The sequence below is a fragment of the Cotesia glomerata genome, linkage group LG7 (genome assembly GCF_020080835.1).
Source record: "Cotesia glomerata isolate CgM1 linkage group LG7, MPM_Cglom_v2.3, whole genome shotgun sequence".
NCBI classification, from domain to species: domain Eukaryota; kingdom Metazoa; phylum Arthropoda; class Insecta; order Hymenoptera; family Braconidae; genus Cotesia; species Cotesia glomerata.
This window is the reverse complement of record NC_058164.1, coordinates 1400920-1425152: the sequence shown is the minus strand read 5'-3', so window position 1 is coordinate 1425152 and position 24233 is coordinate 1400920. Positions and strand designations below refer to the sequence as shown.

The window sequence follows — 24233 nt, the reverse complement described above, 5'->3', positions numbered from 1 at the left end:
AGCTCTGCACATTCACTTGCATTGCAGTTCGGAAATTTCACCGAAATTCTGGATTACGAACCACAAATCGATCAAATGCATTTGCTCGAGTACTGTTATATTACGATTATATTTACATGTCTCTAAATGTTTTAACATTTCACCTGATAAATATTCAATTGCTTCTGTACGTTTCAACGATACTAAGAGGAAAAATGTTTCTGCACCTTCTTTAGATAAGGAAAAATTTTTTATTATGTAAAAAAATATTTTATTAAGAATTTTTGTTTAAAAAAATTTTTAAAATTTGTAAATAATTTTTTTAAATCAAATTTTATTCAATTTAAAAATTATTGATTTAATTTTTACAATTGTACTTCTTATAAATTTTTAAAAAATTTGTAAATTGTTAATTTTATAAAAATTTCAATAATTATGAATGAATACTTTCATGTTATTAAAAGACCTAATTTTCCTTTAATTTATAATTTGTTTATAATTAAGTAACTCAATTCTTCAATTATTCATTGGAAAAAATTAAAAATTGATAGAAGTCATTAATTATCAAAATTATAATTTTTTCTTATTAATTTAAACTTTATTACCCGAGTCGAAATTTTGAACTTAACTTTTGTTACATTTATTGAATAAAATTTAAAAATAAATTTTTTATAAACTAATAATTTATTCAATTAATATTTTTATCAACTAAAAAATTTTCGACGAATAAAATGTCTTTTTCATAGAATACATTTTTTTATTGATGTGGTTAAAATATAACCGAGCCATTATGTCTCATCTAAATAATAAAAAATAACTTAACATCTTATTAATATACAATTAAATTCCTTGCTTCATAATGTATGACGTAATTTGTATACATGTCAATATTAATATAAATATTAAAAATATTTTCTAAAAAATTTCAGTATTTTTATCTTGAATAATAATCTAGTGTCACAAACTTATGAATAATTATTCCGACTCAGTAAAATGTTTGTTTATTTTCTATTCAATTTAAAATTATCTACATTAAAAAAAAGTTATACAAGAAAATTATTTCAAAGAGTTTTGTTTATCTATATTATCAAGCAAATAAAAAAAATTTTATGTCCAGGATAGTCATATGATAAAATCGGTTTATTTAGTGAAATTTAGTATCATTGCAAAGGTCTTGATTTGAATTTGTGCCTTTTCAAGGTTTCATATCATTCTCACCGATAGTCAATTTATTATGATAAGTATTTAGGCTGCATTCGAAAAAGCTCTATTTTTAGATACATAATTAAGAAATGACCTTTTATCTTGTGAAATATTGAAATTTTTAAAGATATAAGCTCATCCTGATGTTACACTCATCAAGACCTTTCATTTGAGTACCCACATCAATTTTTCATATATTTATATATATTATATATATGTATATATGAAAAATATATCAAAATGCATGTGGGTACTCAAATGAAAGCTCTTGATGAGTGTAACATCGGGATGAGCTTATATCTTTAAAAACGTCAATATTTAAGGAAGTACATTGCAATTTAACAAAAATCATTATTTAATAAAGCAAAATTTTATTTACTTATAGTTCACAAGTCACGGCAGTCACATAGTAACTGCAAGGTTGCTAGTAAAATTTATTTGCAAAAATAATTTTCAGTTCATGAACTTTTCCTAATTAAATCAGAACGATTAAGTTCTTCAAAGAAATTTTCTGGGTTCAGAAATTTTTTTCTTGAATAAAGTCAATTTTTTTCAGTGATTAGCTGATTAGCAAACAAAGTAATAATTAAAAATACTGGTAATGTCGCGCCAAAAGATAGAGATACTACTTTTATTATGTGTCTAAATACATGTAGAGATGTACATTTGAATATCAAGAGGATTTTTAGTGCCCTGGTAACATGCATACCGTCATGTATCAGTCGGTTAAAAAAATAGTAATCCATGTGTGAACGAGTATAGAGAACGGTCGAGTATGGAGGATGTATGGTGTATGGTGCATGGTATATGGATCCGGAATCGGAGGTCCGTGTACAGCTCCATGGTCATCTGCATCGAGAATTCTCAGCAACAAGGCCCTCACACTCTTACCTTTACCTTTACTCTCATGCAAGCTAACAACAGATAATGGTAATTGGTTGTCTTTTTATTTTTAAAGTGTCTTAAGAATTTAACAAGGGGATTTTTGATATAACAACGCTGCTATCTTGATTCATTTCCTCAGGACAAAACATTTGGTACTAAATTAGATAATCTGTTTCAGTTTTAATCGCATTTTTTATAAGAATCTATTGTTTTCAGTTTTACGTTCAATTAGTTGTAAAAGATAAAATGATTTCCTTTTTTAAAGAAAAATTAGCTAAATTATTTTTTTTTTATAATTATTTTCAATATTTTTTATCAAGTATTTTAAAAATTAATATAAAGTGAATAATTTATAATTTTTTGTTATAATCATGGTAACATTATTATAAAATTTATGCCTACGAATTATTCACACAAATTTACAATTGTAATTTTGTAGTTTTTTTAACTTGGAGTGAAAAAGTAAATTACAGCGTATTGCCTTACAATAAATTAGCACCTGATAAATTTTATATTCTTCCTAATTATAGCTTCGATGCTATCAAAGGCACTTTAGATGATTAAAATTTAAGTAGTATAAATTTAAAAATAAATAAATGTACAACAAATATATTGATAAGTATCAATTCTTTTATTAACTTTAATAAACTTTATTGTAAGAAAGAGTGACAATTTAAAACACGCACTTATTATTATTTCGAATTTTATGACCAAAAACCAGGTGACCGTGAAAGAATATATCTTTGATATTAAGATTAGTATTTAAATTTATTATATCAATAGCATTCACTTTCGATCCACTTTTTTCGTTAACTAAAGTAGATGGACTCTAATTAATTTTATTTTTATTCAAAATACTGAAAAAAAATATAGTTTTTTTTTTTTATTTAAGGACTTTTAGATATAATAAATCATAATTTTTATAATTGACTAACTTTTTTCATTTCTTTTTATATTTAATTTAATTTTTTTTTTAATCTTAATTTTAATTTTTTTTTTTTTTTTTTTTATTAGCTCAATAATTAAGTCGACAATTTAAAACAAATTAACTAATAACAATTCAATAAATATATAATACAATACAATGAGAAAATTATAATAAAAAATCATAATGAATATTAAAATTTTTTACTTAATGGAAGCAAAAATGTCCCACTTTACTCCTAAAATTTAATTTCTAAAAGTTTTAAAATAAAATTTTTTAAAATTTAAATCATTTTATTTATTTCAGCTAATTATAAAATAAAAATAAATTTTAAGCCAATAATTTAAAATGATAAATTAATTTATTTTTTTATCCAATTGAAATTAATAGAAAAATTTTTTAATTATTTGAAAAAATTAATTTTTCGGTCTTGACATAATAAAAAATTATTTCTTCTCAGGATAAAATATCAAAAATTTTTTTGCAAAGAATTTTTATTAACCAACAATAAAGTAGCAATTAAAATTGATTGAACATACCTCCCAAAAATTTAATTACACTTTTAAAATAAAATTTGATTACAAAACATAAAAAAATTCCCAAGTAAAATATAAAAATATTAGTCTGCCGTGAATATTGACATGAAATATGAATAATAATGACTTGAAAAAAAAAAAAAAAAAAAAAAAAAAAAAAAAAAAAAGTAAATAAATGTAGAACGATTGAATATGATGTCAACGAGAATGAATTATATTGATTTTATTTTCTCTTTGACGGCATAGCAGTCTTATCGCGATATTTTAATTCTTATGAAAGTGTTCTACTTTTTAGTGCGTAATATAATATAACATACGAAATAATTATCTGATTTAAAGCATCGATGCCATAATAATTATACAGAGGCGTTAAACAAGATTATCTGAGTACTTGTTGTATTCACACTTACACATACAATATAACAATTATAAATCATAGAAGCCATCTGATATCTACATTGCACATGAACGTCTTTATCGCATCGCAAAATCATGAGTAATTTAACCGCGCATGCATATGCATAATACCTTTATCATCTTAATACAATAACTATAATTGTCCTGAGATGCGAAATTTCTCGACTGGACGCTGGATGGTTTTAGCAATTCATTGTTCCTTGGCGGCACTAAATCCAGTATCTCTGAGAATGAAAGCTGTGAAATATGTCCCTGGACACGTACCGCGAACTGTAGCGCGAGTGCGATGTGCGACCTTGTATTGCGGAGATACGCGTGTAGGTGAGATATTCTATTCATGGCTGAGTATAAGGGAAAGAGTATAAGCGAGGTAGCATAATAATAAGAGCAAGAAGAAATAAAATAAACAGACGATCAAGTTCAAGAGTGAGCTCTCTGTTTTCCTCTCGCTGTATTAGTGTAAGTATCAGTATCTGTATCTGTACTAAGTATACTATGGGTTAAGGCATGGGGTTTTGCACTGAACCTGTCGTACCATACATTATCGCTATTCCTCCCGACTCACCCATGGAGGGGGTTGCTGGTCACTTGGATATAAAACCAGGCCCTGGTCAACCAACGACATCACACTTTGCAAGTCGATCCACTCGATTCCACTTCAGCAATGGCATTCAAGGTACTGCTTATTGAAATTAAAATATTAGTTAATAATTATCTTCATTAATTTAATTTGATCTGATCATTTTTGCAGGCACATCCGATTCATTTTTGGTCTCGTCGCTAGTTCAATAACTGAATCTTTAGAGTTCTATTATTTTCTCAAGCTCATTGCAAATAGTCTTTGCTATGAATTATTGAGAGCTTATAGTATTGGTCTTTAGATTGAATGTTGTTGAAACTAGCGACAGGAAGATCGGAAAATTCATTTTAAAATGATCGGACGTGCCTGGAAAAAATTAACAACTTTAAATTCGAAATTACCGATCGAAGTAAACGAGTATATTGGTTAAAGTGTGTTCCTTGAGGTTCTTGGAACACCAAAAACATCTTTACGAAGTATATATATGTGTGTTTAGAAGAAACATAACAGTAATAGCAATTTTATTTTCCGAATTATTTTGACAACTCCAATCCTTTTCGGTGATTTCAATGTTAGCCGATTCGAGCTGCCAAAATTATTTGATAAATAAAATTAAACAAACCAAAAAATACATACATTAGATACATATGTCCATCAAGCCAATATTTTTAAAAATAACACCAACAATAATTTAAAAAAAATAGAAAATGCCTAAAGCTATAGATAATTAAAAGTACCAATAATTTGTATGAATTTTTCAGTTCGTAACCCTGTTCGCTCTGTTGGCGGCTGCCAACGCTGGATTCATCCCAGCTCACCAACCACTGGCCTACGCGGCGGCTCCAGTTCTGGCCAAGACCATCAACGCTGAAGACGACCCTCATCCTCAATACAGCTTCAGCTACGACGTCCAGGATTCCACAACCGGCGACTTCAAGAACCAATACGAGACCCGTGACGGAGATTCAGTCCAAGGCAGCTACAGCCTCCTCGAATCTGACGGAACACGCAGAACTGTCGACTACACCGCAGACGATATCAACGGATTCAACGCCGTCGTCCGCAAAGAACCCGCTCAAGTTGCCGTGAAAGACGTAACACCAGCTGCCATTGCTGTCAAAGCCGCTCCAGTTGCATACGCTGCACCCGCTGCATACGCCACCCACTACGCCACCCCAGCAGTTGCCAAAGTCGCTGCCCCAATCGCATACGCTCCAGCTTACGCTAAATTCGCTGCACCTTTGGCTTACCATGCACCCGCTGCTGTCGCCACTCACTACGCTCCAGCTTACGCTAAAGTTGCAGCACCCTTGGCCTACCAAGCTTACCACGCTCCAACTGCCTACGCCGCTGGTCCTCTCTACTACCACCATTAATTTATAATTTAAATATCTGTATTATGAATTTATCTATTTATTTCTGAAAATTTTGAGTCATTAATAAAAATCTTCCTGGACTAAATAATTTGTTATATTTTTATTCTTTTTTGTCCTACAAATTTATTACATTTATTAAATTTATTAAATTTTCAAGCAAGATAATATTATTGCAATTATTATCTTCTCAAAGTTGCATTGATAAAAAGAATCATACTAAAATTTGTCCAATTATGTTAATTGCCAAAACTCGATAATTATTTTCATAATATATTATCGAACACGATAAAATCAATAATAAATTTCGGCGCTAAAATATAATTATACAATTATTGTATTTGTATGTAATAAATGCGTACATTAGTAACGCTTTTTAATTTAATTTAAAATTACTGTAATTTAAAGTGCTTTAATAATGAAAAGAAACATAAGGGCCGTAACTTTTCAGCCGGATAATTTGTATGTACGTTGCATACATTGTCAAAAACGTAGCGAATAACTGGGTCTTTGCATAAAAAATAATGTTAGTGATCAGGATAACCGACAGCTGAAATGAACTTTAAGCATCAGCTTTAACTTAATATAAATGTCTGATGTCCTCTAGCAATTTATAAAACGGTTTTTGTGCAATCTACTTGTCGCCACGCCCGAATTTTTGAATGTTTATTTTCTGTTTGATGTTGTACGAACGTCCCTTGAGGTTATTTTTTTAGGCATACTTAAAATATTGCGATTCGGTTTCCTTTTGCCGGTGAATGTAATTGCGTCCGGCAAATTTACACCGCAGTGAGTCCGTACAACTCTTCAGGTACCAGAGTGACGGGCACATAAATTTTATCGAGTAATGGATTTTTATACACGTATTAAATCTCGAAAAAATCTGTTACGCTGGCTATTGTTTTACGCCGTGCTCGTGCCTACCATGGGAAATAAAAAATAATGATGATAAGATAAAAAAGTATGTTTGAATTTAACATTGAAAAATTTCAATAAAGATACTTTTGGCAATGCAGTTTTAAAAATATTCGATGCAATACAACTGCATTCGGAGATAAAAGATCGAATTGTGAAGAGATTTTAAAACAATAACTGTCGCTATTTATGGTTTATGTAATGTATGGTATACGGAGTCTTTCAGCATTATTCGAAGAATTATTGCTTGTAAATTTACTCGGTACTTTTTTTTTTATATTATTAATAGTGTATTAATTTTATTTATGGCCAATAATTTTTTTATTGTTTCATAATTATTTTTTATCTAATTAATTTTGTTTTATTGAAGTTAATGATTAATGTGCCGAAGAATATTTTAAACCAACTTCTTTAGTATTCAATGTCAATTTATTATAATTTACTATTCATAAATTTAATTTATGTTTCAACTGAAATGTAAAAGACAATTAAAACTTAAAATTAAAATAATTTTAGTTAAAAATTATGGATTTCAAATATTTATTATACCAAAATTACAATTATGATGATAAATTTTATAAAAATTACTAGAATGATGAAGAAATAATTTTTCTTCAACAACGATATTTTTTAAAGATTAAATAAATTAATCGAATTATTTTTTTATCACTTTAAAATTAGCGTAAATTATCACTCTATAAAAATACACCGCTGAAATCTTTACCGTTTATAAGATATATATTCTTCTCTTGAAACCGGTGGCATCAATTATGTCTGTCACCATTGTTGTTTTTGCCGAGTCTTGTTCCCGTCTATCAACGGTGTGGTAAGTAGTTAAAAAAAGCCGGTGTATTTGAAAGAGTATTTTTATTTCTCAATTTTAGATGTGCGTAATTTATTTTTTGAAATTAAATAAACAAGCATTTATTTTTAATAATATAATAAAAAATTATTTAAAATAATAAATTTAGTAGATTTGATAATTCTTAAAATTAAAAAAAATATGAATTACAAAAAAAAAAATTTGCAAGTCGGAATTTTAAAAAACTATAAATACAATTTTTTAAAATAATTTTCTATAACTAATTAATTTTTTGAATAAAATAAAAAAATTGTGAAGTATCTGCTGTAGTCAGTGTCATTATAATTTGCCTTAATTATTTTTTTTAATTTCCTTCTCGAAAAATTAAAAATAATAAAAGTTTTGATGATTAAACATTATAATGACTGAAAATTTCATAAAATTAATTGACAATTTTTAATTAGCGAAAACAAACTTGAGATTAATAAAAAAAATGAAAAGTATCATTTATAAAAGAATTTATAGCAATAAAAATGAAATGACTTACGACCATGAAAACATATTTTAAATGTTATACACTTATATATTTAGTAAAATACTTAACTTTAAGTACATATATAATAAAGTGTAACTTGCAAGTATTTGGTTATATGTTATATCATACGGCGTAATAAATCGAGTGAGTTTAAGTTAAAAAATTAAATGTCATTCTTGGGATATTTTACCCAAGAATTTATTCTACTTTCTCGTCGATCGATGTGATAGTATAATTGGATACCAATTTAAGCGGCGAGTCTCGTGAGTTCAGAGATAGGGTTGATTGTTGGTGAGACTTAATGACTCGGACAAGAAGTGCGACCCACTTTCGCGACCCTTCTCACCACTTCTCAGGACTCAGGATGGGAGTAGGCCCAGTCAGCTCAGTCTGCCCCCTTGTCTGCCGGTTAGGAGCGATTGAGACGACGACATGTTTCTTCTTATTCTCGTGTTCCTTAAGCTCTCACGATCGCCCCTCGACCATGACCGGCACGACCTGAAGATTTAAGTCTCTAAAGTCCTCCGTTCATTCTATAATAATAACGCATGTAAGGATTAAAGGCGTGGTTACTTTTTCAAGGTCTTTTGATTCTTATACCAAGCTTTGATCATCAACTTCATCCCCCTTTCGTTTACATTTACTTTTTGACGTATGATTATTCAAGTGGTAATTATCGTTACGGCTGATTATCGATTAATCAATGTTACGATCAGTTAATCTATAGATTAATTGACTAATGTTTTATCATATATTATTTAAATAAATGTTTGTACGCCTAACAAATACCCAATTGTGCAGAAAGAAAAAGTTATTCGTTGGAGAAGTAATTTTCTTGATTAAAAAAAATTCCTGACTTCAAAATTTGATATTTCAAAGAAAACGTAGCATTAAAAATTATAAATTTTTTAGTTTTGTAAGATAGTGAAGGGTATTATGAAATGAAATTGTTATAAATTATTTTTGATCAATTATGAATAAAAATTTATTGTTACACAATGTAACACTGAAAAAAAAATTTCTTGACTGGAGAACAAAATTCTTAGCTCAAGAAAATTTTCAGATGCCTGAAGGAAGACCGAAGTTGTGTTGGCCGAAGTAAAAATTTTTCTTGAAATTTTATTCTTGGTGGAAGTAATTTTTTCTTAATTCAAATTATCATAAATACTTGATACAATAAATTTTTATATTTGATCAAGATTTTTAGATACTTTAGGGAAGAAGCGCCACCTACTTCAGCTGAGAAAAAAAATTTTCTCACTTTGAGAAAATTTTTCTCTTGAATATTTGATACCCATTTTATATTATTTTAGCGTGTAATTATACACATTGAATGAAAATAAATGATTCAATAATATTTGATGTTTCCATTTGACATGTTAAGCAATAAAAATATTAATGAAAATTCACTTCTATCGAGATATTTAATTTTTTGGAGCAAGAAAGAAATTTTCTCAAGACAAGAAAATTTACTTCTATCAAGAACTAAATTTTTTGGAGCAAGAGGCTGAATTTTCTCAATACAAGATTCTCTCGACTTAAATAAATTTTCTTGGATCAAGATACGTATTTCTTAAAGCAAGAGAATTAATTTTGTTGGAATAAGTGAAATTGCTTGTGTTAAAAAAAAATTTTTTTTTCGCTCAAGAAAATAATTAGGAAGAAAAACATTTTCTTGGCTCAAGTGAACCTTTTTTTCTGTGAAGAAGCTTATAAGAGTTTGTATTTAATTCTTAAAAGATTATTTGAGCAAATCGACTAAGTTATTTTGAAATAAAATGTAAAAGACTATGTTACGATTACGATTGGAAATAATCGGTGTAACTGTACCAAATGCGTATAATAAATTTTACTAAGAAGAAATTACTGCTATTTTTTTTTTTTTTTTTTATACTTAACATGTTAAGAACATGAATATTTTATAATTATTAAAAGTATATTTCTTCCTCTCTGTGCATAATAGAATTAAAAATTTTGATTGGGAAGTTGACAATTTCTATCGAAGTAATAAGAGTTTTTATTTTCAAACTTTATACTTGTTCGTAGTTTTTCATTAAAATGTAGGTTGTAAAACTATTTGAATAAAATCGAATTTTTTATCATCTAAATTTTCAAAGTTTTAAAAGAAATTCTGGTATAAAACAAAATAATTAAAGAAATATTTAAAGAATTGTTTAATTGTTTTAAATTTACAGGAATTACTTCAGAGAATTTTGTGAAAGTTTAAAAAAATCTTCACCATTACACATCAAAGTTGAATTGACCTCACCCAGTAATGATAATCACAATTCAACGAAAAATCCAAATAGATTAACTTTATAATGTCTTTTTCATGGCCCGCAGGGTCAACAATTAGCAAGAAATAATTTCTTTCTTATTTTCTTAAAATTACACGTTTTCGAAATTCAATAATAACATGTTAAACGCTTCACTATTATTATTATTACAGCATGTTTTAAAGAATCGCACTCGAGAAAATACAAAGATGGTTTGGTTATCATGCAAATTGCAAGATCAAGTCATTAAACTTTGAATAATTCACTTTATTTCGGAGAAAGGTAACTGAAAAACTCAGTTAACACTTCATAATAGTGATTACCGTTCTGCCCAATACAACTCAATACTTATCTTATGAACCCAGGCATGAACACGCAAGTAACATAATAATAAAAAAGATATTAAAAATGAAACTCTGACAGTCAAATCTTAACTCAACCCTTCATCGAGCCGTGATATCATTATTACCAAAAATGACAGCATAGAAGTTTTATAATAAAACCCCGAATAAATAAATGGAGCGAATAAATTTTGACAAATTTTTTTATAACAAAATTTATTTATAATTTTTTTAAGAAAATGATATTTATCTTGTTACTTATGTTATTTGACGGGTAATTTAATGGCTTTTGTTAGAGAACGGACAATGGCCATGATCAAAGAGTGGCCATGAAGCAAAACCATTGAGACTTAAGTGATGGAAGAAATAAAATGTTTAATGGAAATGAAAGAAGATAAAGAATAATCCCGAGTATGAGAACGAGAATAAATAAATGACATCTGAACCAAATTGATTACACGGGAATTAAATTGTCGAGCAGGGTATAACAAAAAATATAATATATAAGTATATAATGTAAGAAATGAACGATAAAATATATTTTAAATGATATTTTAACTTATAAATAAATATAAGTAACAAGTAACGAGTAATTGTCATTTTTTATTCGTCAACATTACCATTATCATCGGCATTTTATGATATCAAGAAAAAATGTTATAGTTAAGGTAAAAAAATTTATTAAATATAAATATATGAGCGAACGATAAACTTTCATGATGTTTATATGTTACAAGTGTCCGGCTGGTCTTGCCTTTATAAGCCCGTATTATAAAAATTTTATTTATAATCGTCAATTGCATTATGCACACTGTCTTGACATTGGGCGCGGTTACTCCCGAGCCAGTACAGAGAGCAAGTAACGCCCTGGTTTTATTCAGTGAAAGTAAAAGTGCATCTCTGGTTTCATCGTACAGGAATCGCCCTCTTATCTTGGATTATTTATTTTTAATTTAATACACATGTGCGTCTGGTTGCGTGGTTATCTCACTCCTGGCTACAATTATTGGGTAGCTTTTGCTCATTGAGGTGGTAAGAATTTAATACCCGAACACATGTAAGCCGGGAGTATGTATTTCAGGAACAGGAGTAGCCCAATTCGAACTAAGGAGATGTAATATATTCACCACTATGGTAGGTTGGTAGGTTAACAGGTTACGTCACGACGTTTTTTTGCCACCACTTAACGATAAGTTTCGATACCCGGTTAACTTCGATGCATTTCTGTTTCGTATAAATACTTCAACCCACCGTCAACAAACCAGTATCAGACATATCCGTCGACACAACAACAAGATTTATCATGGCTTTCAGGGTAAGTTTTGATAAGAATAACTAATAATTAAAAATATAACTAAGAAATTCTAACATTAGATCATTTTTTATACTAATATAAAAAATCATTCAAAAATTACTATTCTGGTAATTAGCTGGTTATTTTTTGTTTTTATCTATTTTTTATAAAATAATCAAATTTGTTTTTAGTAAAAAATTTATTTTAATAGTTAACTAAGTTCAAGTTTTTAAATTTCAAATTTTAATACGATAAATTTTGTATCACTTGATGAAATTTGATAATCAATTTTATAATAGGTAAACTTTCCTATAAACTTATTTTAACGAAAATTATATCTTAAAGCTCTAAAAAAAAAAAAAAAAAAAAAAAAAGCAATTTTTTAATTAACCGTACTTTGAAAAAAAAAAATTAAACTGATTTATCATTAATCATTAAAATAATTTATAATAAATTTCTATTTTTTTCCAGTTTGTCACTATTTTGGCCTTAGTAGCCGCAGCAAACGCTGGTTTCATCCCAGCAAATTACCACGCGCCATTAGCTTACGCTGCTCCAGCGGCTTACGCAGCTCCAGCGGCTTACGCAGCTCCAGCAGCCTACGTAGCTCCAACATTAGCCAAAGTCGCTACACCTGTCTTGGCGAAAGCTTCCGAGGACTCTTATGACCCTCACCCACAATACAGCTTCAGCTACGACGTCCAGGATTCCACAACCGGTGACTTCAAGAACCAATACGAGACCCGCGACGGAGATTCAGTCCAAGGTAGCTACAGCCTCCTCGAATCTGATGGAACACGCAGAACCGTCGATTACACCGCAGACGCAATCAACGGATTCAACGCAGTCGTTCGCAAAGAACCCGGCCAAGTCGCTGTAAAAGCCGTGGCACCAATTGCGAAAATTGCGACTCCAGCTGTAGCCTACGGAGTACCAGCCATCGCTAAATTGGCCACTCCAGTCGCTGCGACCTACGCCGCACCCGCCTACGCTCCAGCTTACGCTAAATTCGCTGTTCCAGCTCTGACCTACGGAGCACCAGCTGTCGCTAAATTGGCCACTCCAATTGCCGCTACCTACGCTGCGCCAATTGCCAAGCTCGCTACCCCAGCCTTGACGTACGGAGCACCAGCTGTCGCCAAATTGGCCACCCCAGTCGCCGCCTACGCACCGCACCCCTACATCGCTCACGTCAGCTACTCAACCCCTCTGTTCTCTTACTCTCTGTAAAAAGTTGTTCGCTAATCATTAAGTAAACGTTTGATGTCAAGACTAAAAATGTGTAATTATATTTTATTTGAAATTATCTTCTTTGTAAAAATTTATTTCTTCTCTGGTTTTTAATTTTTTAATGGTAATAATACTCTTATGTAGGAAATTAGTGAACGGATACCCAAGGACGCTCAAGTCCGGTTGTATAGGAAGTAATGTAACGAGCGGTCAGTCAGTCAGCAGACACTTTAATGAAGTTGCTTTCTTTTACGTTAATAGAGTAATTTGTAATGTTACATAGGACTTTTATTTTGGAGTTTTTTATTGCATTGTGAGTAGATTTTTTTTTATTTATGTAATGTAATAGAGTTATAGCAAAATAATTGTCTAAGGAATTGTCTGCATTTATAATAGAAGGCCTTTATTTGGATTTTGTTACTTTAATATTACTCTTAAGACAGACAATAGTATTTAGGTTTTAGACTCCAGTCAATTAGCTGATGATGTGTTGTGTGATAAAACGAGTTATGTTAGTGGATGATACTGTCTGGCTTGCTGTTCGAATAAGTGATTTTATACCTTACTTTTAAATGTAACAACACTTTGTGTAAATTTTGGTTTTGTTTGTAGCGTATTAATATAAATAAATAGAACCGATTATTGACTATAATATAATATTTTATTTATTATTTATCCTATTTAAGCAGTTTAGTTATTTATTTATTAAAACAAAGAATTTTCAATTTTTTAACGAAAGAAATAGACACTAAGAATGCAATATCGTCATATTTTATCTTAAAAAATAAAGTTGCTTGTTTTCTTTTCAAATTAATTGATTTCGAGTGATTTTGAACAATTTTTAGTTGAAATATTGACTCACTTTAAGTTTTTCTTGGAAAACGATGTCAAAAAAACATGGAAAATATTGTTCTAATAAAAATTCTATTTTTTCATCATTTTTTGGTTGTAAGAAATAAATTCGTACGAAGAAAATATTTTAGAGAATCCAATCATGATTTTTAGAAATTTTCAACGGTAAAATTAAAAAAAAATAATTTTTATCGTAATTTATCTGCTTGGAAATTTCATTTCATTTTTTAATCAAAACGTTTTTTATATCATAATGAAATATTTTTACTTGAATTAACAAATATTGTATTCATCATTTATTTATTTAAAAATTTTAAAAAATTACATATTTTTGAATTTCAGCATTATATTCTTACAACTTCAGTGTATTTTAACAATTTTATTCAATTTCTAAAGTTTAAAAATTAGTACTTTTATTTACATAAATAAATTGAATTATTTATCTTATGTGTTTCTCAAAAATTTTTTACATTAACAATGAACTCAAATTTGTAACTTAATTTATCACTATAAATATAAATAAATCTCATCCATACCTTGATTACAGATCTATATAAAGTCATACAAAAATAACAACGAGAATACAATTAATCACTTCTTGATTTATGAATAACTTGTTCAAAAGACATAAATAAAAAATTGTACGTTCTCATTACATGCTACCAGGTATTAAGTATTTAAAGTTAATGTACGAGAATTTTAAATAAAACTAATTCTCAATTACCTTTAGTAATAAATAATTATTTTCCATTGTACTGTAACGCCTTAAAAAGGTATTCAAAACCTTCGGAACTTTTTTTATTTCGCCCAGCGACTGGTTATCCGCGAAAGGAAGTCTCTGCAGTCTTTAGTTTTAAAAAAAGTTCGAATAAACCAACACCTTAGTCATTGTAGCCTCCAGATTAAAATCAGCAGATCTTTCCTCTAACTAATTAACGCTTTATTTTTTTTACCGATGAATTAAACATATACATAGGGGAAGGGGGGGGGGGCAAAATGGGCCCCTTAAGAAAAAAATGTTGATATCCTTAGTGTTTTTCTCTGGTTTTACTTTTTTTTAGTCCCTTGCCAAGTATTTGACCTCAATTTACTCTGTTCATTAAAAATAAAAAATTGAAAATGTGGGGCAAAATGGGCCACCTCGAGAAAATTTTTATAATATGAGTTTTTCAGCTCGTTTTACTTTTTTTTGGCCTTTTACTGAATTTATGGTATTATTTTTTGTGTAGATCAGTATAAAAAATTAGGATAACAGTAGACCCTATAGGGTTGGCTTTTATAAAAGCCATCCCTGAAACTTTTCGCTAACTCCATACCTAAGCGCTCCACATTTCACGCCAAAAGCAATAATAAATCAGATAAAAAATGTCGGAGTAATTTAAAAAAAACGCGTTTTTTGAATTATTTCGACAACGGTATCTCTCAAACTAATCAACCAATTTCAGTCCTGTTAACGGTGATCAACGCGGGTTTCTAAGTTTAAAAACCGATCAGTTTTTCGAATCGATTGGTGTAGTGAAGCCAATAAAAATGTATCACAAAAAAAAAACAATTTTTTAGAATTTTTTTGACGATATCTCAGAAATAAATTAACCGATTTTAAAAAAAATTAAAGGAATTCTATGCAGTCTTTCTAGAACAAAAAGATTATTTATCATTAACCAAACAATCGGACGTGAAATTTCAAAGATATGTTAAAAAAATACTCTTTTTAATTTTTTAAAATTAAATATCTCTTGAACCATTCAACCGATTTTGACGTTATTTGCGGCGATTGAAGTGATTTTTTTAAACTCTAAAAATCATCTCGTTGAATCAAAAACGATCCAGGAATAAATGTCGGAGTTATGTAAGAAAAAAAAAAACATTTTTTCCCTGATATTTTGTTCACGATACCTCACAAACGAATCGACCGATTTTGATCGCGTTGACGGCAATCGACGCAGTTTTTTAAGCTTAAGAGCAGATTAGTTTTTGAAAACGATTGATTCAGCAGATTAAATTTATTTAAAAAAAACATTTTCTGAAAATTTTTTTTTAACAAAAAATATAGTAAATAATGCTGTTATTTAACTCGCGACCTAGTTCGTACTTAACCTATATAATTTTTTCTATAATTCAAAAATTCTAGAACGCGTTTAACTGAAAATTATTCTTTGGTTTTTAAAGTCTAATCATCCCATTATACCTCCCAAACACTTCGAGAGTTGAAAATGTTGGGGGCCCATTTTGCCCCCAAATATTTTTGGATATTGAAAATCTTAGGGGGCCCATTTTGCCCTCCCCCCCTTCCTTTATAGCTGCTAAATGTAAAATTCATATGTTTACTAAAAATAAATTTCACTACTTTTAAAACTAAAATTAAAATTGAGTAATGAAATTAAATGAGGTTTTTTTAAATTTATAAATTCATTTATTACAATAATTATAATTAGTTATTACAATTTTTAACATCTAAATTGGGCGTTGCAAAATATTAGCTATAAATCACATTTAATGGTGGTAGTAAGCCGGAGCTGAGTGGTAATATTGCGGCTGTTCGTAGATGGGCGCGGCGTGGGCAACATGAACAGCTGGAGCGGCATGGACTGCTTTGACGGCAACTTGAGCGGGTTCTTTGTGGACAACAGCGTTGAATCCGTTTACGTCATCAGCGGTGTAATCGACAGTTCTGCGGGTTCCGTCGGATTCCAAAAGACTGTAACTTCCATGCACTACATCGCCGTCACGGGTTTCATGCTGTGATTTTGAGTCACCAGTTACAGAGTCCTGTACGTCGTAGTTGAAGCTGTATTGAGGATGAGGGTCATCTTCAGCGTTAATTGTTTTGTGGGCGACTAAAGCTGGCTGTGCGTGGTAAGCTACTGCAGCCGGTTGAGCGTGGTAGGCTACTGCGGGTTGGGCGTGGTAAGCGACTGCAGCGGGCTGTGCGTGGTAAGCTACCGCAGCAGGTTGAGCATGGTAAGCTACTGTAGCGGGTTGTGCATGGTAGGCCACTGCAGCGGGTTGAGCGTGGTAAGATACTGTAGCGGGCTGTGTGTGGTAAGCTACTGCAGCTGGTTGCGCATGATAGGCCAGCGCAGCGGGTTGTGCGTGGTAAGCAAGTGGAGCGAATCCTGCTCTTGCTACTGCCACCAATGTGGTGAAAAGGATAAGCTGAAATAAAATTTTAATTTATTATACATTTTTATGTGCATGCAATTTGTGATATTTATTATATTTGAAATAGTAAAAGTAATCTATATTTTATTAAAAGAATAAGAAAAATTTTTTGTCTAGGATGGTCATATGATAAAATCGGTTTTTTTAGTGAAATTTAGTGTCATTGCAAAGGTATTGACTAGAATTTGTGCCTTTTCAAAGATTAATGTCATTCTCACCGATAGTCGATTTATTATGATAAGTATTTAGACTGCATTCGAAAATGCTCTATCTCTAGATACATAATTAAGAAATTATCTTGTATCTTGTGAACTATTAACATTTTTAAAAATATAAGTTCATCCTGACATTACACTCATCGAGACCTTTCATTTGAGTACCCACATCAATTTTTCATATATTTATACATATTATAAATATGTATATATGAAAAATATATCAAAATGTATGTGGGTACTCAAATGAAAGCTCTTGATGAGTGTAACATCGAGATGTGCTTATATCATTAAAAACTCCAATATTCAAGAAAGTACAGTGCAATTTAACGAAATTCATTATTTAATAAAGTAAAATTTTATTTAATTATAGTTCACAAGTCACGGCAGTCACATAGTGACTGCAAGGTTGCTAGTTATTTATTATAATTATTATATTTGAAATAAATATTTTGATAAAAAGTATTTTGGTTCAATGTTTATTAAATATTAATTTTCATTAATTGGTTGCTTCATTTTACTTGAATTTAATTATTATGTTGTCAATAAAAATGAAAATTTTACTAAAATTGTATGCAAATTATAAATTTTAATCAAATTCAATAAATTTACTGAATGGCAAATAGACAAAAATTTTGAAAAATATTGCAAATAGTAAAAAAATTTTAGTTAAAATTTCTATTTATATACTTGGCATGATTATTTTTAAAATGAAGTTATATAAAGATTGACCATAAATATAATTATAATTTAATAATTAATTCTAGATTACATAAAAATTAAATCAAAACTCATATTGTTCAAAAATTTATGCATCATAGCTTCAATAATTTGCAAGATTTTGTTAATTTTTAAACAAAAATTATATAAAAATCTAATTTATAAAATTTTAAATGAATTAAATTTTATATAGATAAATAAATTGTAAAAAATTCTAATTTGTTATTAATACAATATTATTTATTATTCCCGTGATCTAAAGTATTAAATTTAAAAAATAAAAAAAATACTCACTTTGAATGCCATTGCTCTGCTAATGTCTGATGAATGACTGATGCTGGCTGTAGCAGACTTAGAGTTTATATAGTGGTCCGAATGTTGAGAAGTAGCTCGTTATTACGAAATAATGTGCCCCAACCGCGCCCGAACTTAACCGCACCGAAAACTCGATTCCATGATTTTCGTCCTGCCAACAAACTTGATTGTATTCTCAAGAACGTACATATAATCTCTCACTTGTGTCCATGCGAGCCTCACTCATATGGTTACATTGCTTTCTTAGTGTGACGACATACGCCACTCGAAATCACGCTATCCTGCTCTTGACCACACAGACGAGGAACCACGTGCCAGATACACCGATGTGTGCCTCTAATTTAGAATATCACGGATGAGAAAGGTTAAATCCTTCTGATTTGTGATTGATTGGACAGGATCTTTCTATTAGACCAGTGAGTTTTACACGAGCTAAGTAGTAATAGATTTAACCACGTCAGACGCTCGGAACTAATCAATCATCTCTATCATCAAGCTCTTATACCTTAAATAATTATTTAAGGTATTGTAATTATAATTAGTTTATTATTTAAATATAATCAATAATTAATTTATTTATTTAATAGGGTAGATCAATTATGGATTCCACGTTGCATTCGAAGAAAAAAAAGTAAAAGCTTTCTCAGACCTTCATAGAATTTCCCGTACGTTCGCAGAATATAAATCGCGCGAACCGATAATTGCGCGTAATTTATTTTGTAACTTTAATTAATTAAAGATGGCACTAGTTCTATAATGATAATAATAAATTTAATTTTTGGGAATGGATTTTTCTGAAAATTTTATGCTTTATAATAAATAAAAAATAAATTTTTTTGCATGAACTATATTTGTAAATATAAATAAGCATACATTATTTATATATATTACAATATTTAAATGGTGATAAACTTATTTTATATGAAGTTAATTGTCATGCAGGATTCGTATTCGAAGGTCGGTTCGGTTACGCGATGACCTGCTCATTGTTCTTTCGTAAACATGTCCCGCAAGTCGTTTCTTGCATAATAAAAAACACGAGCATAATTGTCTAGTTATACGTTAACTTGTTTATACATTTCAATTACACATATTACGACTTTTTTAAATATCTTTTAATCAATTACTTTAATTGAGGTAGACTATTTCTTAATATTCGCTAATTTATTTCAATTATAAATTTATTAATTTATCAATTTGTCAATAAACATATCCCGCTGCTTCAGAAGTTAAAGGCGCGGATAGCTGAGCAACTTTTTTATTGTTGTTTCTGTTATTAGCTTTTGTAATTTTAGCCGGTCTTGGAGCTGTCCTAATTGCAGCTGGTGCGGGTGAGACCAGTCTTGCAGTTGGAATTATTTGGGCCTGCTTGAAGACAAACGGTGCAGAAAGTAGAGGAGCGGCTCTGATTAAAGTTGCAGGTCTGATAGCAACAGGAGCTCTGTACTGTGCTGCGATAACCGGAGCAACTGGTGCAGAGACTATCGGAGCAGAAGCTACCGGAGCGACAATTTTAGCAGCCACAGGAGCAGCGGGAACAACTATTGGTGCAGCGGGCACAGTTTTAGTGACAATTGGCGCGACTGCCACAGCAGGTTCGCGATTTACGACGGCGTTAAATCCATTTACTGGATCAGCCGTGTAGTCAACTATTCTTCTGGTCCCATCAGCTTCGATTAGGCTATAGCTTCCTTGTACGATGTCACCATTCCGGGTTTCGTATTGAGCTTTTGAGTCACCAGTTACAGCATCTTGGACGTCGTAGGCGAATGTATACTGTGGGTAAGGATCGTAGTCGTCCAATTTTGCTAATACTGGTGCTGGAACTAGTCCTGCTTTTGAGATGCTGATGATACTTACGAAGATAATGATCTGAAATATTATTTTTAATTATTAATTATTTGTACCCAGAAAAAACAAATTTCTTGCGTTAAGAAAATTTTAAGGAAGACAAAACTTATTTTGGAGCAAGAAAAAATTTTCTTGACTCAACAAAATTTTCTTGTCTAAAGAAAGTATGACTTCATTCAAGAAATTTTCAATTTTTCTTAATATTTTCTTGAGCCAAGAAAATTTACACTCGTCAAGAATTTTGTTTTTCATTGTATGGTTTTATTTTTTTTTTCAGTTATATTGAAATTATTATTGTCATTATCAAATTCTTAAATTTCAAATATTTGGTTTATTAAAAAATTTTTGGTCAAATTTTAAGATTTTTAAATGACATTAAAGTTATTTAACAATTAAATTAATTCTAAAAAATTATTTTTAAGAAATTGCATTTTTAATTTTTAAAAATTTCTACAAGTCAATTTTTTTTTTCTTATGTTTTTTGCCGTAATTTATTTGTTAACAACAGTTCTAATAATTATTAAATATCTGATAAATTAATTTTCATGATTTTTAATTCAAATGTATAAAAAATATATCAGATAAATGTTTTAAAAAAATTATGGTATGAAAATTGAAACATTAATAAATTTTGAACTGATAAAGAATAAAAAATCTCAGAAATAAACTTTCCAAAAAATCTTTTAATTTACTGGAAACTCGAAAAAAAATGATACCTTGGAAATCATGTTTATGTAAGCCAACAAATGTGATGGGATCAAAAACACTAAGAGAACTGTTTAGCTTCTGTACAAAAGCATTCATCTTATATCTGACAGCCCCACTCTGAATAAAAAATATTTGATGGTTTATTACGCGCATCCTCATACTAAACTCTGTTAAAAATGAAGCAATGTGAGGCAACTTCATTTCATATTAGTATTTCGCGTTGTGTAGAGCATCAGCAATTGCATACCAATGCTCCGAAATTCGATGTCCGTCATCCAATCTTGTTTTTAGCAGTCACTTGAGAGCTTGCTATGATTTATATTGAAACAAATGTTAAGTTCCTTACTCAATGTTATGACTAACAAAGTTACGGTACCACGTTAGATTCACCGTTACCATTATTATTATTGTTAGTTTCGTTTATGTAACAATGGTAATTGGAATCGTTATAAAGTAGAACGCGTTTAAATTGTATTGATTTTATAAGAGTAAACAAAAGTTGAATTCGTAATGACATTTAATGAGGTCAATAGGCTCGACCTTCCCAATAGTTTTCGGATTTTATACGTGGCCTTAGTCAACTACCCTTGTAGTCACCAATCGCTGTATAATTATATCGCTACTGTTAAACCAAGTATTCTTCAATTGAAATTGCAATAATGTTTTATTTAAAATTAGTTGGTGGGAGACTAAATGGCTGATGTAACATTGTGACATCTTCAGGGATATAAATTCAAGCGGAATGTGTTTGTTGGTATCAGTTGTCTCTTAGGATTCTCAGCGATCAGTAGACTAAACAAATAATTTATTAAAATGGCTTTCAAAGTAAGTTTTAAATTATAAAAATGTATTTTTAAAAGTGATAAAAGTTCTGGCAAAGTTTTACTCTTTCGTTTAATTTTGAACTTGTCGGATGAAGTGAATTTTATTTGCAAAAATTTAATCTAGACTTTTGGGAATAGAAAAAAAAATTTATTTTTGATCATTTTAATCGTCAAAAAAATCAATTATTTTAAAATTTGAAAAAAATATGAAAGAAAAAATTGGAATTACTCTCAAAAGTTTTAATCGCTTTTTCAAAAATTCAGATTAACATTTTTTAAATAAGCTTCACATTTTCCATCAACCTCAAAATCAAAATTTTAACGATGAAAAAAATTAATCTAATTGATCAAACTATTTTGTTTAGATTTTCTTATTTGCTGTGGTGATAGCTGTAAGCTCTGTAAAGGCAGCAGTGGTACCAGTAGCACCAGCAGTTCCCGTTCCAGCGGCGCCCGTTTTGGCAAAAATTGAGGACTTTGACGCTGCGCCGCAATACAGTTTTGCTTACGATGTTAAAGACTCGCTGACTGGTGACTCAAAGGCTCAATACGAAACCCGTAACGGAGACGTTGTCCAAGGAAGCTACAGCTTAATTGAAGCTGACGGAACCAGAAGAATAGTTGACTACACTGCGGATCCAGTAAATGGATTTAACGCTGTCGTAAATCGCGAACCGGCTGTTGCCGTCGCTGCCCCTGTTGCTCCAGTCGCTGCTAAAGTTGTTGCTCCAGTTGCTGCTAGATACGCTGCTCCAGTTGCAGCTCCAGTAGTTGCTGCTAGATACGCTGCTCCAGTTGCAGCTCCAGTAGTTGCTGCTAGATACGCTGCACCAGTTGCAGCTCCAGTTGTTGCTGCTAGATACGCTGCTCCAGTTGCTGCTCCAGTAGTTGCTGCACCTTACACATCTCCATTTGTAGCAGCTCCATACACTTTACCCCGAGCAGTCGCTGATAGATTCGCTACTCCAGTTTATTCTTCTCCATTAGTGGCGCAGAACACTATACTTTATTAATTGTTGTTTTTGAAATTTTTTTGTATACTAATTTGAGTTTTATTTCTGTTATTGATTTTGTTTAATCACTTTTTTGTTACAAATAAATGTTTAGCCAATATTTTGTTTGTTTTGTTATTTTTTTGTATAAATTAAGATAATTTAAGTTAAATTAAGGTAAAAGATCTAGTTGATACTGACCTAGTTGTTTGATACTTGCAATTTTATTTTAATTAAAAAAAAATGTTCTCAAAAAACCAATTATCTTAAAATTTATAATTAAAAAATTATATTTATAAATTTATTAGAATTGATTTTTTTTAATTAAAATAAAATTGCCGGTGTCAATAACTAGGGGTTTTCATCTTAGATCAATATTCTTAACTAAAATTAATAATTATTTTACTTGAACGTTAACACAAACTTTTTCAGACACATAATGTTAATACATTACCATAACATCATGATAAGTACATTCCTTCAATTTTTGTTTTTAAAATCTTAAATTGACGATTTAAGTATATAGAATAATTTTGTACAGTGTATACAATATTTGATCATTGTTGATTGCCATTATCCTTATATTAAACACTCAATTACTGCTCAATATGTATATTAGGACGACCCAAAAAACCGACTTACTTTATACTTCAGAGAACTTCAGAAAAACTCAATAAATTATCAATAACTAAATAATTATTTATTCTTAATTAAAAAGTAAAAATTAGGAAAGACAAACTTTAGAATCATACAAAACTCTGCATAAACTGAAAAAATTTCAGCATGATATAACAATGAAATTTAGGGTATTAGCAAATTATAAATATCTAATAAAATTTTTTAGTGAGACAAAAAACCTTTAAAAAAAATATTAACATTTGAAAATTTAATACAGTTATCATTCAACTGTATTTTTATTTTTAGAAATGGGAGTTTTTATTATTAATAAATTGCTTGGTCGTTAAATAAAACTATAATTTAAAACTATTCATTATTCCATGTACTTTTTTAATTCTGTTGAGTAGTTATAATAAAAAGAATTTTTATAAATTCAATTTTTCAAATCTAATTTTTTTTTCTAAATTGTAATAAATGACAATTGTAAATTATGGGTCTTATTTAGAAGTTATTAATAGCAAAAAGTAGTTCAAACGTTACTACGCAATATCATACTTAAATACCGTCTTAACGACCGATCCATCATTTAGATAAGAAAAAATTTTATTTATACCAAAGTTTGCAAAAAATGACTCTAATTCTTAAAAAAAAAGATATGAAAATTTACAAAAGAAAAAGAAAGATA

At 29.7% G+C, this 24233-nt stretch overlaps 4 protein-coding genes across 4 annotated transcripts; 2 read left to right on the top strand and 2 right to left on the bottom strand.

Annotated features, from left to right (window-relative positions):
* Positions 1–4474: 4474 nt before the first annotated feature.
* Positions 4475–5986, top strand: LOC123268537 (cuticle protein 21-like). The gene is made up of 2 exons (XM_044733701.1): positions 4475–4621; positions 5287–5986. The coding sequence occupies exons 1-2, from the start codon at positions 4610–4612 to the stop codon at positions 5899–5901; spliced, it is 627 nt and encodes a 208-aa protein (XP_044589636.1). The 5' UTR covers positions 4475–4609; the 3' UTR covers positions 5902–5986.
* Positions 5987–12046: 6060 nt separating this feature from the next.
* On the top strand, positions 12047–23051 carry LOC123268965 (calphotin-like). The gene is made up of 5 exons (XM_044734432.1): positions 12047–12082; positions 12533–13289; positions 19851–20150; positions 21926–21939; positions 22304–23051. The coding sequence occupies exons 1-5, from the start codon at positions 12071–12073 to the stop codon at positions 22949–22951; spliced, it is 1731 nt and encodes a 576-aa protein (XP_044590367.1). The 5' UTR covers positions 12047–12070; the 3' UTR covers positions 22952–23051.
* On the bottom strand, positions 16578–18644 carry LOC123268535 (larval cuticle protein A3A-like). Its single transcript, XM_044733693.1, has 2 exons — positions 18535–18644; positions 16578–17299 (listed from the first exon to the last, which is right to left on the bottom strand). The coding sequence occupies exons 1-2, from the start codon at positions 18544–18546 to the stop codon at positions 16637–16639; spliced, it is 675 nt and encodes a 224-aa protein (XP_044589628.1). The 5' UTR covers positions 18547–18644; the 3' UTR covers positions 16578–16636.
* Positions 19464–21208, bottom strand: LOC123268534 (cuticle protein 21-like). Its single transcript, XM_044733692.1, has 2 exons — positions 21123–21208; positions 19464–20427 (listed from the first exon to the last, which is right to left on the bottom strand). Exons 1-2 carry the CDS (start codon positions 21132–21134, stop codon positions 19756–19758), a joined length of 684 nt encoding a protein of 227 aa, XP_044589627.1. The 5' UTR covers positions 21135–21208; the 3' UTR covers positions 19464–19755.
* Positions 23052–24233: the final 1182 nt, after the last annotated feature.

What these genes read in the sequence shown, in the direction of transcription:
- LOC123268965 (XM_044734432.1), top strand. An exon ending in TCTGTTCTCTTACTCTCTGT is followed by an intron (nt 13,290 to 19,850) that starts AAAAAGTTGTTC and finishes TTGTAATTTTAG; the next exon opens with CCGGTCTTGGAGCTGTCCTA.